The sequence below is a fragment of the Gallus gallus genome, chromosome 2 (assembly GCF_016699485.2).
Source record: "Gallus gallus isolate bGalGal1 chromosome 2, bGalGal1.mat.broiler.GRCg7b, whole genome shotgun sequence".
NCBI lineage: Eukaryota > Metazoa > Chordata > Aves > Galliformes > Phasianidae > Gallus > Gallus gallus.
Window position 1 is genome coordinate 96,918,567 of NC_052533.1, and position 13,270 is coordinate 96,931,836.

At 40.6% G+C, this 13,270-nt stretch overlaps 1 protein-coding gene across 6 annotated transcripts in view; it reads right to left on the reverse strand.

The window, feature by feature from the left end:
- Window positions 1–13,270, reverse strand: part of GNAL (G protein subunit alpha L) — a 183,053-nt gene that overhangs the window by 14,320 nt on the left and 155,463 nt on the right. For 4 of the 6 annotated variants that reach the window (NM_001396901.1, NM_001008746.2, XM_046926438.1 and 1 more), the window contains 2 exons: window positions 2,927–2,981; window positions 617–690 (listed from right to left, as the gene is read on the reverse strand). In NM_001396901.1, the coding sequence (NP_001383830.1) occupies window positions 617–690; window positions 2,927–2,981 (129 nt within the window). Of the gene's footprint in view, window positions 1–616; window positions 691–2,011; window positions 2,982–13,270 lie in introns of those variants that run through there. The other 2 variants (XM_040686761.2, XM_040686770.2) reach the window with 2 other exon arrangements.

Below are 13,270 nucleotides of genomic sequence, written 5' to 3' on the forward strand. Positions count from 1 at the left end.
TTGTGGTGTACAGAAATGCACACGGTATAGATGGCTGGGGCTACTGTATTATGAATGAGCAGAGGTTTCATCATCTTCTGAGGTGTGATAGAGAGAGTAAATTTGTTCAAGGAGAAGGACACAAAGGCAGCTTGTCCCCCATCAGCACTGCCATCTTTCTGGATGAGAACCAGTGTGGAGATAGTCTGGCGGTACCTTAACAGAGATGCTGCACAACACAGAGCTTGCAGCTCTCCAGAAGGAGAAAAAAGAAGGAGCAAGACATTTAACTCTCTGTCCCACTGTTCAAATTGTGGCTTGTGGGATGACACCGAGTTCTGCGAGATCTTATCCCAGAAGTATGAGATGGCAGTGCTATCTAAATGAATGAGATAGTAAAAACGGCCCCACAGCAGAGCAGCACCAATACATGACTAATATCACCTTTTATTTTTTCAATGAAGTATAAAGGAATTTTACTGGGATCTATGGAAACAGCCAAAAAGCCCCAACAAAAAGCCCAAACAACCCTGACATTTGCCCTATGCCCAATTATGCCAGGAAGACATGAAAACAAACATCTAACTGAGTTGTTAAGATTAGTAAAACATTCATAAATCATTACTAGTAGACTTACTGGAAATTTACTTTATCTACTTGAAACCTCGTTTCAAAAATCCCTGATGTCAAAACTCTGCATCGTAATAGGTCCTGAAAATGAGAACATGGAAGCTGATTAGTGACATTCTTTTCTATCCTAATTTTGTTTCTAAATGCATGCTATATAGTATTTTCCATGAAAAGATATGTTCCATTTAATTAGAATTCAATCAGACTTGCTGATATACCTGTATTTGTCCATTTTGACATAGCAGATACACAAATATCGTATTTGAATCTTGTGCTTGTGAATACCATATGCATGTTCTCTTTAGTGCACGCTGAAACCTATTACTGATTGTCACACAATTTTATATGTGACGTGGATACTGAAGTTACATAAAACTAAGAAAATACGTTGTCCATGTTGTAAAGTCAAGTACTCAACTGTAAGAAAACTCCAGATTTACAGTTGCCCAGGCAACATTAATTCTGCCCTCTTTTGTACTGAATGAGACAGGAATCCTATCTAAATAATAGCTTGTGACTAAGTAATTAAAGCTCTATTACAGTGCACAGGGGAACAGAATCTAGGTTGCAGGTAAATCTGGCATTTCTTTCCTATTTTTCATGCTAGCAGTACTTTACAACTTAAATAACATTCTCTAATAATTAAAAAAAAATATTTCCTAGGTTCTCAAAGGAGGTAGGCAAAAGCAATTTCTGGTGCACATCTCAAGTAACTGGCTCACTCTGTGCCACCACCATCACCAGCAGTTTTTTAACCTTGACTATCCAGCACTGTTGCTGGAGCAGAGGTTTTCTGCCTGCCAAATACCAAAAGCCTCTTCTGATCTTTGGAGACAAAGGACGTTTCTTCCCCAAGGAAACATCAGGAAAAATTTTGAGATAGCTGAATAATGAAGCCACTGCCAAATCCTCCTATGATGAATGACTGCTCAAGGTAGAGAAAGACCCTGCAAGAACAAACAGGGCAATACTACAGTAAATAACAAAAGGAAAAACAAGGCTTTGCTTTGCTGACGTCTCCTGTCAGCAGGGTGGTGCTGATGCTGAAGTCAAGACCACAAGGTCTATATGGAGTAAATCTCAACAGAACGGCTTTTGTTTGAAGATGTACGGAGGGCTTTAATAATCTATTCTGTATCAGATTGACTACATGAGTTTTGCTTTTTATTGCCTTCTAATTCAGGACACTTGTCTTTGTAATTGGACAGGCTTGTGGTTATACACCTGAACTAGGTCTGAAGGTAGAAGTTCTGCCCCACATGCCTCCCTTTCTGATCTCTGGCAAGTCACTTTATTTCTCTGAATTTCAGTCCCTGACTACACAATGAGAATTGATGATCATTATTTGTTTTTTTAACGAGCTCCTGCTCATTATACACCTTGAGTAGGTAGACTGAATTACCCAGTGTAGGATTCTCCCTTACTATGTGTATTTGCAGTTCATCACATGGCCCACAGTCTTGACTGAGACTACTGGATGGCAGTGGGACATTGGCACTGAGCAGTAACAGCCTCAGAACGTTTGCCTAGGAGACAACCTGCCAAGGAAACCAGGCAGCTCGAGCTCAGGGACGGAGGTGACTTGCAGACATGACCCCACCTAAGCCCCTTCTTACTCTAAAGCTGCATCATTCCAGCCTTAAGTTTCCCAAATGCTTTTGTCATTAGAGTATTGTATCAAGATCTATCAAGATACCTAGAAAAAACTCAAGTGACTATGTCCAAAATTTTGTAAATCAGCAACCAAAAGCAAACATCATGGATGTGCGTGCTGCAGCTGTGTCTGTGTGAAAAGTGCACTGCCCTGCAATTAAGGCTTAAACAGAAACTATCCTGCCTGCAGGAGACAGGCATAGGCTGGAGAGGAGGTGTTTTCATGCACACAGAGAAGCCCTGAGGTCTGCTGCTGCTACTCCCCCTGAATTTGGGCACTGGACACCTCTCCTTCTTGATTTCCATCACCTCCATCACTGAAATACAACACAGCTACTGCGTAGTGAAGGCTGGTGATGGAAACTGCAGGCTTCTACATTCATGTTTTCTGTTTGCTTTGTCTGTGGGACACAGAATGGAAAGCAAGGAGAAATAACAGATGTATTACAGGAATCACGACCTACATGTAGCAACAGTAAAACACAAGCTTACAACATTGAAAAGCTTCTTCTTCTTTAACATCCATTATTCAAACAGCTAGACTGCATTTTGTAATTATGTGGTTTGCTGCATTTCAGCTGCTGTTGGGACTAAACCAAATTACATAAAGAATCTGTACAAATGGGTGTCTTGGTTCAGCCCCTATCACATTAATTACACTAACCTGATCTGTGGGGGTGTAGTCATCCATGCTGACGCTGTCGATTCTTTCTAAAAAGCTGGAAGAAAAATAAACATGCGTTTAGATACGTAAAATATTGTCTAGTACAGCACATTTTCTGTACCTTTTCTGGTTAAGTCTTCAGCTGCAAAGTAAGACACAAGTGAAATGGTAAATGTATGAGCCCAGAGCTTTACTTATGTTGCTTGCGGTTCTAATTTCTGAGCCGAACAGCTTTTTACCCAGGCACTGCTTCAGTATCGTGCTTTTACACTTATCCTTAGGTAGTACTCACAGACAGACAAATGCAGTACAATGTCACAATCTGGGAGGTCCACTAAAAAAATACTACATCTATCTGATGTTTACCCCAGACACTGCAACTACAGCTTAAGAACTTGAAAACAAAACCGCATGATGTGGAGGTTAACTAGTCTGACTCCTTACAATGCCAAAACTCAGTAAAATGCATATGGTGAGTGAGAGGAAAGGGAACTAAAAAAAAAAAAGGGGTACCACATTCTCCAATGACTTTAAAGATCTTTTCAAGCTTTAATTCTTTCCTACAACATGTTAGAACAGCAATAACGAGGATATAAAAATGGGATTCAATATGCAGAGCTAAAATAGGCAGGTTCTCCTCCCTCACTTTCACCCATTTCTTACATTCTGTGTGAGCCCAGATGGCTCATTTTTCCCTGACTGCCTGTATGACTTAGAACCCTTCTTGAGTTTCTGCATTGTTATTTGGTAGTGAATATCCCACTGACTGACTCACCCTTCTACAGTATTATCACAATTTCTTTATCAACCGGCAAGTTTTTTCCCCCCATTTTTACTAGGGTGTGCATATGGAATTTATTTAATTGCAGTGGGAAAGAAGGAAAAAACAGTGAACTCTTGCCTGGCAATGTGACTCACTGCTAACACCAGGGTCACACACACAGACCAGTTGAAAACATACCTCTCTAAGAGCCTGACTCTATTTCTCATAGTACTTTCCCACGGATACTAACTGAAAGGAAGAGAAAATATGTCGCATATACATTTACTTATACTCTTTTTCCTTTTTGAACCCCCACTGTTACAACAGGAAAAAAAAAATTCCAGTATGTACAGCCTGGATTATCAAGGTGTGATGTTAAAACACCAGGTTTAAAAACTGCCTGTTTAGCACAACCCAGGGGGTGCCCGATTATAAAATGATCCTGAATAAACATGAAAGAAAAATCAACTTTTTTACTTTTACTCCTCACTCATCAAAAGCAACCATAAACTTACATGAAGATCTAAAAGTACATCTTTATAGCAAGCTATGGTCACCATGAAGAAGCAGCTGCACGCAGGCGAAACCTGCTCAAATGTTATCATTGCCTTGAGAACACCGAGCAAGTCTCAAGCTCACAGCACACAATAAGATGAAAAAAGATGGCAACCCTATCCCCATCAAAAATGGCTCCAAGCTGAGCCTCCTCCTCAGCAAGTACTCATTGTCCTTAGCAAAGTTGTACGGGCAGCATTCTAGTTTCTCCAAATCCATCCCGACATTTTCTGTCTAGTTTATAAACAGTTTGATACGGTTAATACTGTGGGCACAGGCAAGTGTTTGTACACAAACATGACCCCATCCCACGTCCCAGTAGACTAAATAAATCAGTGCTTTTGTTGCAGAAGCATTACTGCTGGAGCTGATGTATAAATCACATCTTGACTCTTCAATACCAATGTCATATTGGTAGCATCGATCCAAAATGATTAAGTAACTTGGCAGTTAGTGCCAATGCACATCTCTCCCCTGTACACAAGCATTTTAGGATGGTTACTGGTTGTTAGCATTGGCAGTTAAGCCATTGATATTGGCCTAAGCCATGTTCCAAGTAAAGGAATATATTTCAAACATTCATAATGGGAACGCCACAGGTAAGAGAGAGCTCTGCTCAGCAACGTGCTTAAAAAAGATCAGTTTAGATAGCTGTAATGTTTTATGCTTCTAAGGCTGCTGGCCACATGTCATCTATATTGAATTGAAGGCAGTGATTTACAGGGTTCTAAATGCCAACCACTCTATCAGGCTGCAGTGATATCACTGGCACCCAATAAATCAACACTTGACCACTATTAGAACTGGGCTAAATCTCTTAGCTTTACTTAACACTAACTTTTCTGGTGTGTGATGGTTTCCTAAGATTTCTTTGGGAAGTAAACTGAATGTGCACTGAGTTTTGTAGACTCTGGACTTTCTTGAAGGGAAATCAGTTCTTGAACATCCTTCATAGAAGCTCCTTACTTGGCTAATTAGCACAGAATCAAAAAATAGCTCTGACAGGCAAATTTATGTAGCAAGTACAAGTAATGGATTCCAGATGAGATAAAGAGTCAGTACCTCTAAACACATTTGCTTCAGTCTCACTGCTGTATTAAAATGTGAAAATAACATTTTTTTTTTCTCAAGAACATTCATTTCTACTAATTCTAAATGCCTTTCATAATTACGGTCTGGTGTAATATACGCTCTTATGTATATGCATCCTCAGATGTTGCATATACATACCCGAGCAAATTTACATGACTAAAAACTCAATTTAAAGTGCTTAAGATATGATGATTCCTAAATCTCCACTGAAACAATCAGTGTGAGGGAAACAGAATAGCACAGAAAGGAATAAAAATGGATACCAGCATCACCAATCCTCTCTTTTTAGCTCATGTTTTTTTCAGCTGAAGGATAGAACTAATTTTGACAGAACTACATCTTTTCTCAGTACTGACAGGTCTTCTAGTTATGCGTCTTCTATAGAAAACCGTACTCAATACTGATGATAATTCTGCAGTAACTGTTTTGCATGTACGTGCAATGAACTTTAAACTCAGGCATCCAACTCAAGCGTGAATACAACCATAACACAATATTTGCATTTCTACTTCTCAGTTCTGGTTTTATTTTGTCATTCTGATAATGAGTAGGGCATTAAGGTTCTTCTTAATGTTGCCGTAGGTTGGTCTGTATTACCTGACGTGGAATAGCCCAGATCACTTTTGGTTTTTTTTAAATAAAATAAGCTAAGGAAGATACTGGAAGGAAGGTCTGTTTGGAAATGCAGCCGTTTGGTTTGCCAACAAATTAAGGCAAAAGAAAAATGGACTGATAAAGTTTAAAAAAAAACAACAATCACGAGCTACTGACATTATTATATCTATTATTAAGCTGATCTGTAGTTTTATAAATATCTTCAGTGAGTTTCCTAGGAAACTCAGCTGACAGTTTGACAAGCAATCTCTCCATTTTATATTATGCAAGCTGTGAACACAAAAGTACAGGTTTTAGATGTGCCTGCCAGTGCATGTGGGAACTATCAATAAGCATTATTCTCTTTAAAAACCATGGCAATTTGAGCAGCATTAGCAGCTATATAAGAATTTCTGAAAAAAGGATTCATAAATGCACAAATAAAGAGGAGGTAATCGTACATGAAAATCTTTTTCTCACTGGGTAAATCACTACAAGGTTCTGTACAGATATTCTGACCCCACGGAATCACAATTAAAAGAAAATCATGTCTTGAGAATAATATTACAGACATGAAAAAACACTCTCTATTTATAAGTGTATTTTGACATTCAAAGAATTGGAAAGATGAGGTGCTAAACAACATACAAATACAATGAACTACACATTTCAATAAATCTTTTTCTACATCAACTGGTTGTTTTTTTTTTTTTCTTCTGTTTTCCCCCTAATATTTCAAAGGCCCAGTATAAAAAAATCTCTGTGGATAACAAGAAATCAACCCAATGCCAATACCCTGGTAAAAGGTAAAACTGTAACACTCAGAATGAAGAATCTCAAAGTTATCCTTGGGTAACTGGCCTGAATCTGCAAACTTTCTGCTTCTGAAGGGCCACAGAAGGCTCTGCAAACTCCTTAGCCGGGCCCCCAAACCAGTAGAAGCACCTACTATCACCTACAGTACGAAGTCATGCAAGACCAAGACTGAATTCTGCCATCTTTGGATTATGATGACTCGCATGCAAGTTAGGTATTTCAAAATGGGAATTTATCCCAGATCTCTAGGGAGCTGAAACTGACTTCCTCTCTATTTTTTTTTCTTTTACCTGCTAAAGTAATCGGAGACAAAATCAAGATTTGAATGGTTATATACACGTATTGATCAGCTAAGGGATTACAGCCTTGTTAGTGCCCTGTGCAGAATTTAAAAATAGGAAATTATGGGTTTCTGGTTTGGAGGATACCTTCAGCTCCACAGTTGGGTTTCAAGCAACCTCACATTATTCTGATATGCTTCCAGGTTCCTGAGAGAGACATAATGAAAATAGCCTCCAGTATCATTCCAACCCCTGAAGGATTTATTTTCCTAAGTCATTTACTGAAGATATCAATAGAAATCCCTCAAAAGACATTGCTAGCATTTAACAGGTGAGGATTTTCCTGTCAAATGCAAACAGGCACTGTGCTTTAAATACAGCTCCCATGCAGCAGCAGAGCGTTCGCCCTCGCCCCGTGTGCTGCTTTGCGGCTGTCTCCCCTGAGGAAAGGTGTAGAAGTGAGCACTTGAAAGACAGGAGCACAGGGGGTCGAAAACTGTTCTGAATCCACTCTGGTTCACACATCTTTGTTCTAATTTTCAATGACCAACTGCTGCTTGAGCTGATGCAGAAAAATAGGGTGTGCAAATACTGAAGACACCAGTGAAATTTTGTGTTTATTTGTAGAATCTAGAGATTTACGTATTAGTATTGATTGACGTGTATTTTTGGCATCTTCTAAGAGCACCGGTTTCCCAGGACTTCCCTCTTCTCCCTGTTTCAATACCGACATTATCACGCTATAACCGTCGCTACAGCCTCTCCTGTGGGCGGAAAGGGAGATTAAAAAACGGGCTTGGAAAAGAAAGCCGTCAAACCGCATGCATGCTGGGGCTGTGGAGCAGAAAGGAGAGAGACTGCAGAGGGCAGCATCTGCTCATCCAGCTCCTCTGCCTGCTGCCCGGCAGGCCACGGCCAGACGCTGAGTGAGGCCTCTGTGGGCACGGCACTCCAGGACTGAAGTTCTGAATTTCACAGAACCGCAGAACCAAAGGGCTTGGAAGGGACCTCTGGATATCACCCAGCCCAACCCCTCGCTAAAGCAGTTCCCTACAGCAGGTCACACAGGAAGGTGTCCAAGCCTTGAGTACTTCCAGAGAAGAAAACTCGACAACCTCTCTGGACAGCTGTTCCAGCGCACTGTTTCCCTCACAGTAAAGAAATTCTTCAATTTAGAAGAATTTTTGCTTTAAAACCTCCTGCCAGCCCTCCACCTCGGGCTACAGGATAGCTGCTTGGCCTCCACGTGTGATCAGTACATGAGGAGCACATGGCTGCTTGGGATGCCTGGTTTTTCAAGATGTTGTATCCTCAGAGCGAGAACAGCCATTGCAACAAATGGGCTACCAAGGGAGAGTGGTGAACATACTGAGATGGACTCTGGGCAAACAACGGACCTGGGGTGACGGAGCACTGGCATAGGTTGCCCAGACGCTGTAAGTCTCCTCAAGAGAGATGTGGTCTTGGGCACCCTGCTCTATGTGGCCCTGCTGAAACTGTAATGTTGGATTAGGTAACCTCCAGGGTCCCTTCTCACCCCAGCCATTCTATGATTCTGTGATCAGATCTACATGCAGCCTACTGGAGGTACCAGCAATTTGGTTGGGAAGCAGGTACCTGTCCCATTCTGTTATCACAGCTACAACTAGTGCCAAGCTACAGCAAAGTCATCCAGAGCAAAGACAATGTGAGCTGCTCTATCACGTTATCCTCGTGAAGCAGGAGAGCTCTAGTTTAAACACAATTCATAGATGATGACTTAAGCTGAGATATCAAAGGCAAAGACACAACTGTCAGTCACGACTATTGCAACCAAAAGCTCATCACAATTCAGCAGGTGACTCTTTCCCCCACAAGTCAGATGGCTGGCAGGAGTCAGAATCAAGTTTGATGAGGATAAAGAAAGATGGATACATTCTGTGAAAGAATGCTGCTGGTACATGGGCTTAGTTAAGAGAGTTTCCTAGCAGACGTTCATTTCAGTCCCAGTTTCTTAGCTGCTGAATAGACTCTTCTCAATACGTAGTACAGAATATCTCTACAAAAAGGCTTTGCAGGCTTTGGCATATGTCCAACTATCAACCTAAACAAATAACATGTAAAGCTCAGCTACATTAAACATTTCAGATATATGTTGAGTACCTTCTTGCTGCTTAATAACAGCAATCTAATTTTTTTTAATTTGAAAAAATATGAACTAAACTCAAAAATGAATAAACAGTATGACTTCCATAACTGCTTGCCACTACTGTTCCCTAAATTTGCTAAGCAGCAGTGCGAATTTTGGGAAATGCATTTTTTTCCTTCTAAATTTAGCAAACTAACCACTATTTGGCTTAGCAGATGTTTTTGCTTTTCGAGCGAGAGGCCTACAGGGATCATCATTAACCCTCTTCTTAACATAAACACTGGCTAAGACTTCAATCTGGAAAACTGTCATTTACACGGAAAGGTTAACAGGCTCCAGCAGCAATGAGACTCATCATCTGCAGCTTCTGTTACGCAGGATCTCAGAGAGATGAAGAGTGGCACAAAGTGAAGGAAGAAGAAAGGTTACTTATTTATTTATTTTACAAAGGACAATATTTTTCTACTGCGTGCAATCAGACATTTTATTCCCAGAGGTGCAAACAGATGAGCTGCTGCAAAACAAGAATGAAGCACTAATAAAACCAAAGGCTTACAGTGACACAGGCAGACCCTCCTCAAATTGCATTCACATCTGCTTGAATTCATTTAATTTCTCCTTCCTTCTGAGAGAACAGTCTCAGGCTCATAATATTTATATGTATATTGATATACCTATACAGACAGATCTTAGTTCTGTAATATATAAGTGTTACGCAGAGCACATTCTGTAATTTCAAGGGCAATCTTGAACAGAAGACCAAGAGATAATAACGTGAAAACAGGAAGATCACATAGCATTCTCTGGAGAGATCTGGATTCTGACTGCTTTGTGAACTGATATTTGACAGACTGTAATCATTTTATCAACTATCTGAATGAAACAACTGTTTAGTATCTTCCAGCAAGTATTTGGACCAGCTCAGCAGAGGAAGTAAAGAACATCTGAAACATCAGAGCTGCATGGGCAGAACGCAACGGTTCCACGAGAATCTGGAAAATCTACCTTTACAGATAATGATACATCAAAACCTTGTTGCTAACTGCTAACTGAAGAGCATAGAACATCTCACCTCTGCCACTAAGATCTTCAAAAACAGATCTGACTTTTACGTTAAAGAAAGCCAAACTACAAGCAAAAGCATTGATAATATTTGGAGCTGTCAAGTGTGTCACATTCACAAGCACCAACTTTATACCGAAAGATTGCAATGGCATGTCAGAAGTTAACCATGTTTATTTTCACAGGGTATTGCAAATACAGCTTTCCCTGCTATTTACAAGCTTTGCCACTGTGATATGGAAAAATTATTTCAGCGCAAGTTACACACTCTGGCTGGTAGTTTTGTTTTTAAAAGTTGTTGCACCGTGCATATATGAAATCCACCAAGTGTAGTGAGCACTGAAAAATGCCAAATCCAGCTTAGATAGAGTGCTGCTTGCTGGAAATTAAACACTGCTTACTCCAATGGAAGTGGTTTGGAATAATAAGTCTGCTATGGTGGCTGCCAGAAAGGAAAAACCAGTTTGACCAGAGTTTTCTATAGGAGCATGATAAAAGAGAAAGCAGAAAATCCCCAAACACGAGAAACAAAGGTAACAAAACAGAGACTTAAAAGGAAGTCACAAGAAGTTTGAGTTTACCTGTGGCACCAGTCCAAGCTCACTGCAAAAGAACTTGCTGCCAAGCGGTCTCACATCTAAAAGTCACACCAGATGTCTAAAAAGAGGATATTAATAGCCTCCAGAAAACCCAGATAAAGAAAAGTGAGCTCTTCAGAGTGCTGAATGCTCCTGACCAGGAGAAACACAAGCATCCTTATTATTCTTTTCAGATCTGTTTGCAACATGTGAGAGGAACAACGTGTTAAAATCCTGTGCAAAATGTAAGCGTAAGTGTTGACTTGACCCAGAGGATTGACTTTGCTGGAGTTCTGGTGAGTGCTAGGGTTGAGCAGGAGGACTGGCATTAGTTCTAAGGCTTAACATTTGGATCACAGTACCAGTTCTCTTGAGGATGTATTAGAGACTCCAAGAGATAGATAGAAAGATTGGATCTGAAGTTCCTACAGATGCCTAAAATTTAAGGAACGAGAGGGCTCCCAACACCCACCCTAATAGAGAAGAAACCTTCTACGACTACATATAAGATGTTAAGTCCATCGACCTAAAAGCAAAGAAAACTGAAAAATTCGCTTTACAGGAAAGTCAGGGAGATGTCTAGCTTCCAGACAGTGAGAAAAGAGAAGCAGTAAATGCAGACCCTGCAGAGCACTCAGTAAAATTTATTTTTACTTTTTCCAGTTCATGAGGTGCAGTGGCAGGTCATTTGTCTTCTGCAGTCATTATTTCTTGTCCCAGCTCTAACTCTGCACTCTCATACCTTTACCTTGTGTGAAGGACATACTGGATGCAAACTCTATGAGCAACCCTTCAGTGTGTGCTACGTGGTTCACCTGCATATTCTCAGATGCTGCTCTGTCAATGTTCAAGGCTAGAAAACTTAACAGGAAAAGAAAAACAAAAAAAAACCCAACAAATGTCTTATAAGCATGAACTGACATCCTTCCTTTTAGCAGTTCCAGAGCATTTTTACCCAAAATAGCCAACAGAACTACTGCTCACATACAGACCTTTTGCTTTTCTTTTTGCCAAGTATGGGAAGCATGGTGACCTCTCACAGAGATCACTGATGGGAAGGACACAAAACCTGCTCTTCCCCAACTTGTTCATGTCATGTGCCAGAATGTGTTTGGGCATCTCTATGTGTAATCTAGAGTGGACAGCTCCTCATTCTTCCCACCCACAGCATGTTCCAGAGTTGTACATGAAAAACATAACTATCTGCATATGATCAGCTGTTTTAGAAATTATCAGGTGAAAATAATGCTATCAAGCAAGGTCTAAAGAGTGTGATGAGTGCTGGACATCATTAGGCTCATAAGAAAGCTCTTCTATCTTTACAAACGATGCTTCTGAAGTGTTTTTATTAAATCACCATTATCCCGTCCATTTCAAAACAGGATATATTTAACCACAGAATGTATTCAAGCCATTGGTCCTAACACCTATAGTTTGAGCGATTTACAGGTCAGAAAAGGCCTCTCAGATCATCCAGTCCAACTGTCCACCTATCACCAATATCCCCCACTAAACCATGTCCCTCCGTACAAATGACTAAATGACTACCTTGGGTAGCTGGTGGAATGCGTGAAGCTGAAACGAGGAGAGGGATTGTTACTATCAAAATGAAAGGAAAGACACAGTGATCATGTCCAACTTATTAACTATTGGCTTAATTCCATTTAATAGTTAAAGCTATTTAACCAAGACACAGGTTATAAAACTTAGTGTTCAAAACTAGCCCTGCAACCCCTTCTATTTGCACATTTGACAGGAAGCCATGCTAACGCTATCATCTGCTATTAAATCAGGTATTTTGCAAAAAGCTTGCCTAACTGCACTCTCTGTACCTTTCTTCCATTCCTGTTCACTTTCCACTATTTTTTTTTCAGTTTACAGTACACTTCTTCTATTAAAACAGTACATTGACTTGCGTTTGAGGAATGAGGAAAATAATTATGCAACAACCTGATTATGTCCTGCTTCAAGTTACTTTAAATATTGCCTTATGCTTTCCTTTCTAATTGCTCTATCCAGTACCCGAGATGTGGCTGTTATTTCGAGAGCATAGTTTATAACAAGCTGGAGCAAAAGGATGTTGGTTTGTGGCTAATGGAGAATTAGGTACTATGGGTCACTCTCACATTGCTGCAGCTCACCATGAGGGCTCCCTGCTCAGAGGCTCACTACCCATACCAGCACACCACCTACCACTTGGGCTGGTAAAACATCAAAAGGAGGGGGCTGAACAGCACCAGGCTGGTTGGTGCTGTTGATAGTTGGTGCTGGTTGGTGCAGCACTGCCCACAGTAGCCTGAATGCCTGCTGGGAGCCACCTGAAAGCCTGGCAGGGGCAGCTTTGTGCAGGATCATGGCCCCACATTTCCACTCCTTTAAGATATCGTGGGTCTACTGAGAAGGCAACTTCAGCCTTCATGGCTAAAACAACCCTTCCAGACTGTAGAAGCTGCAGCATTGTACAACATATGCATC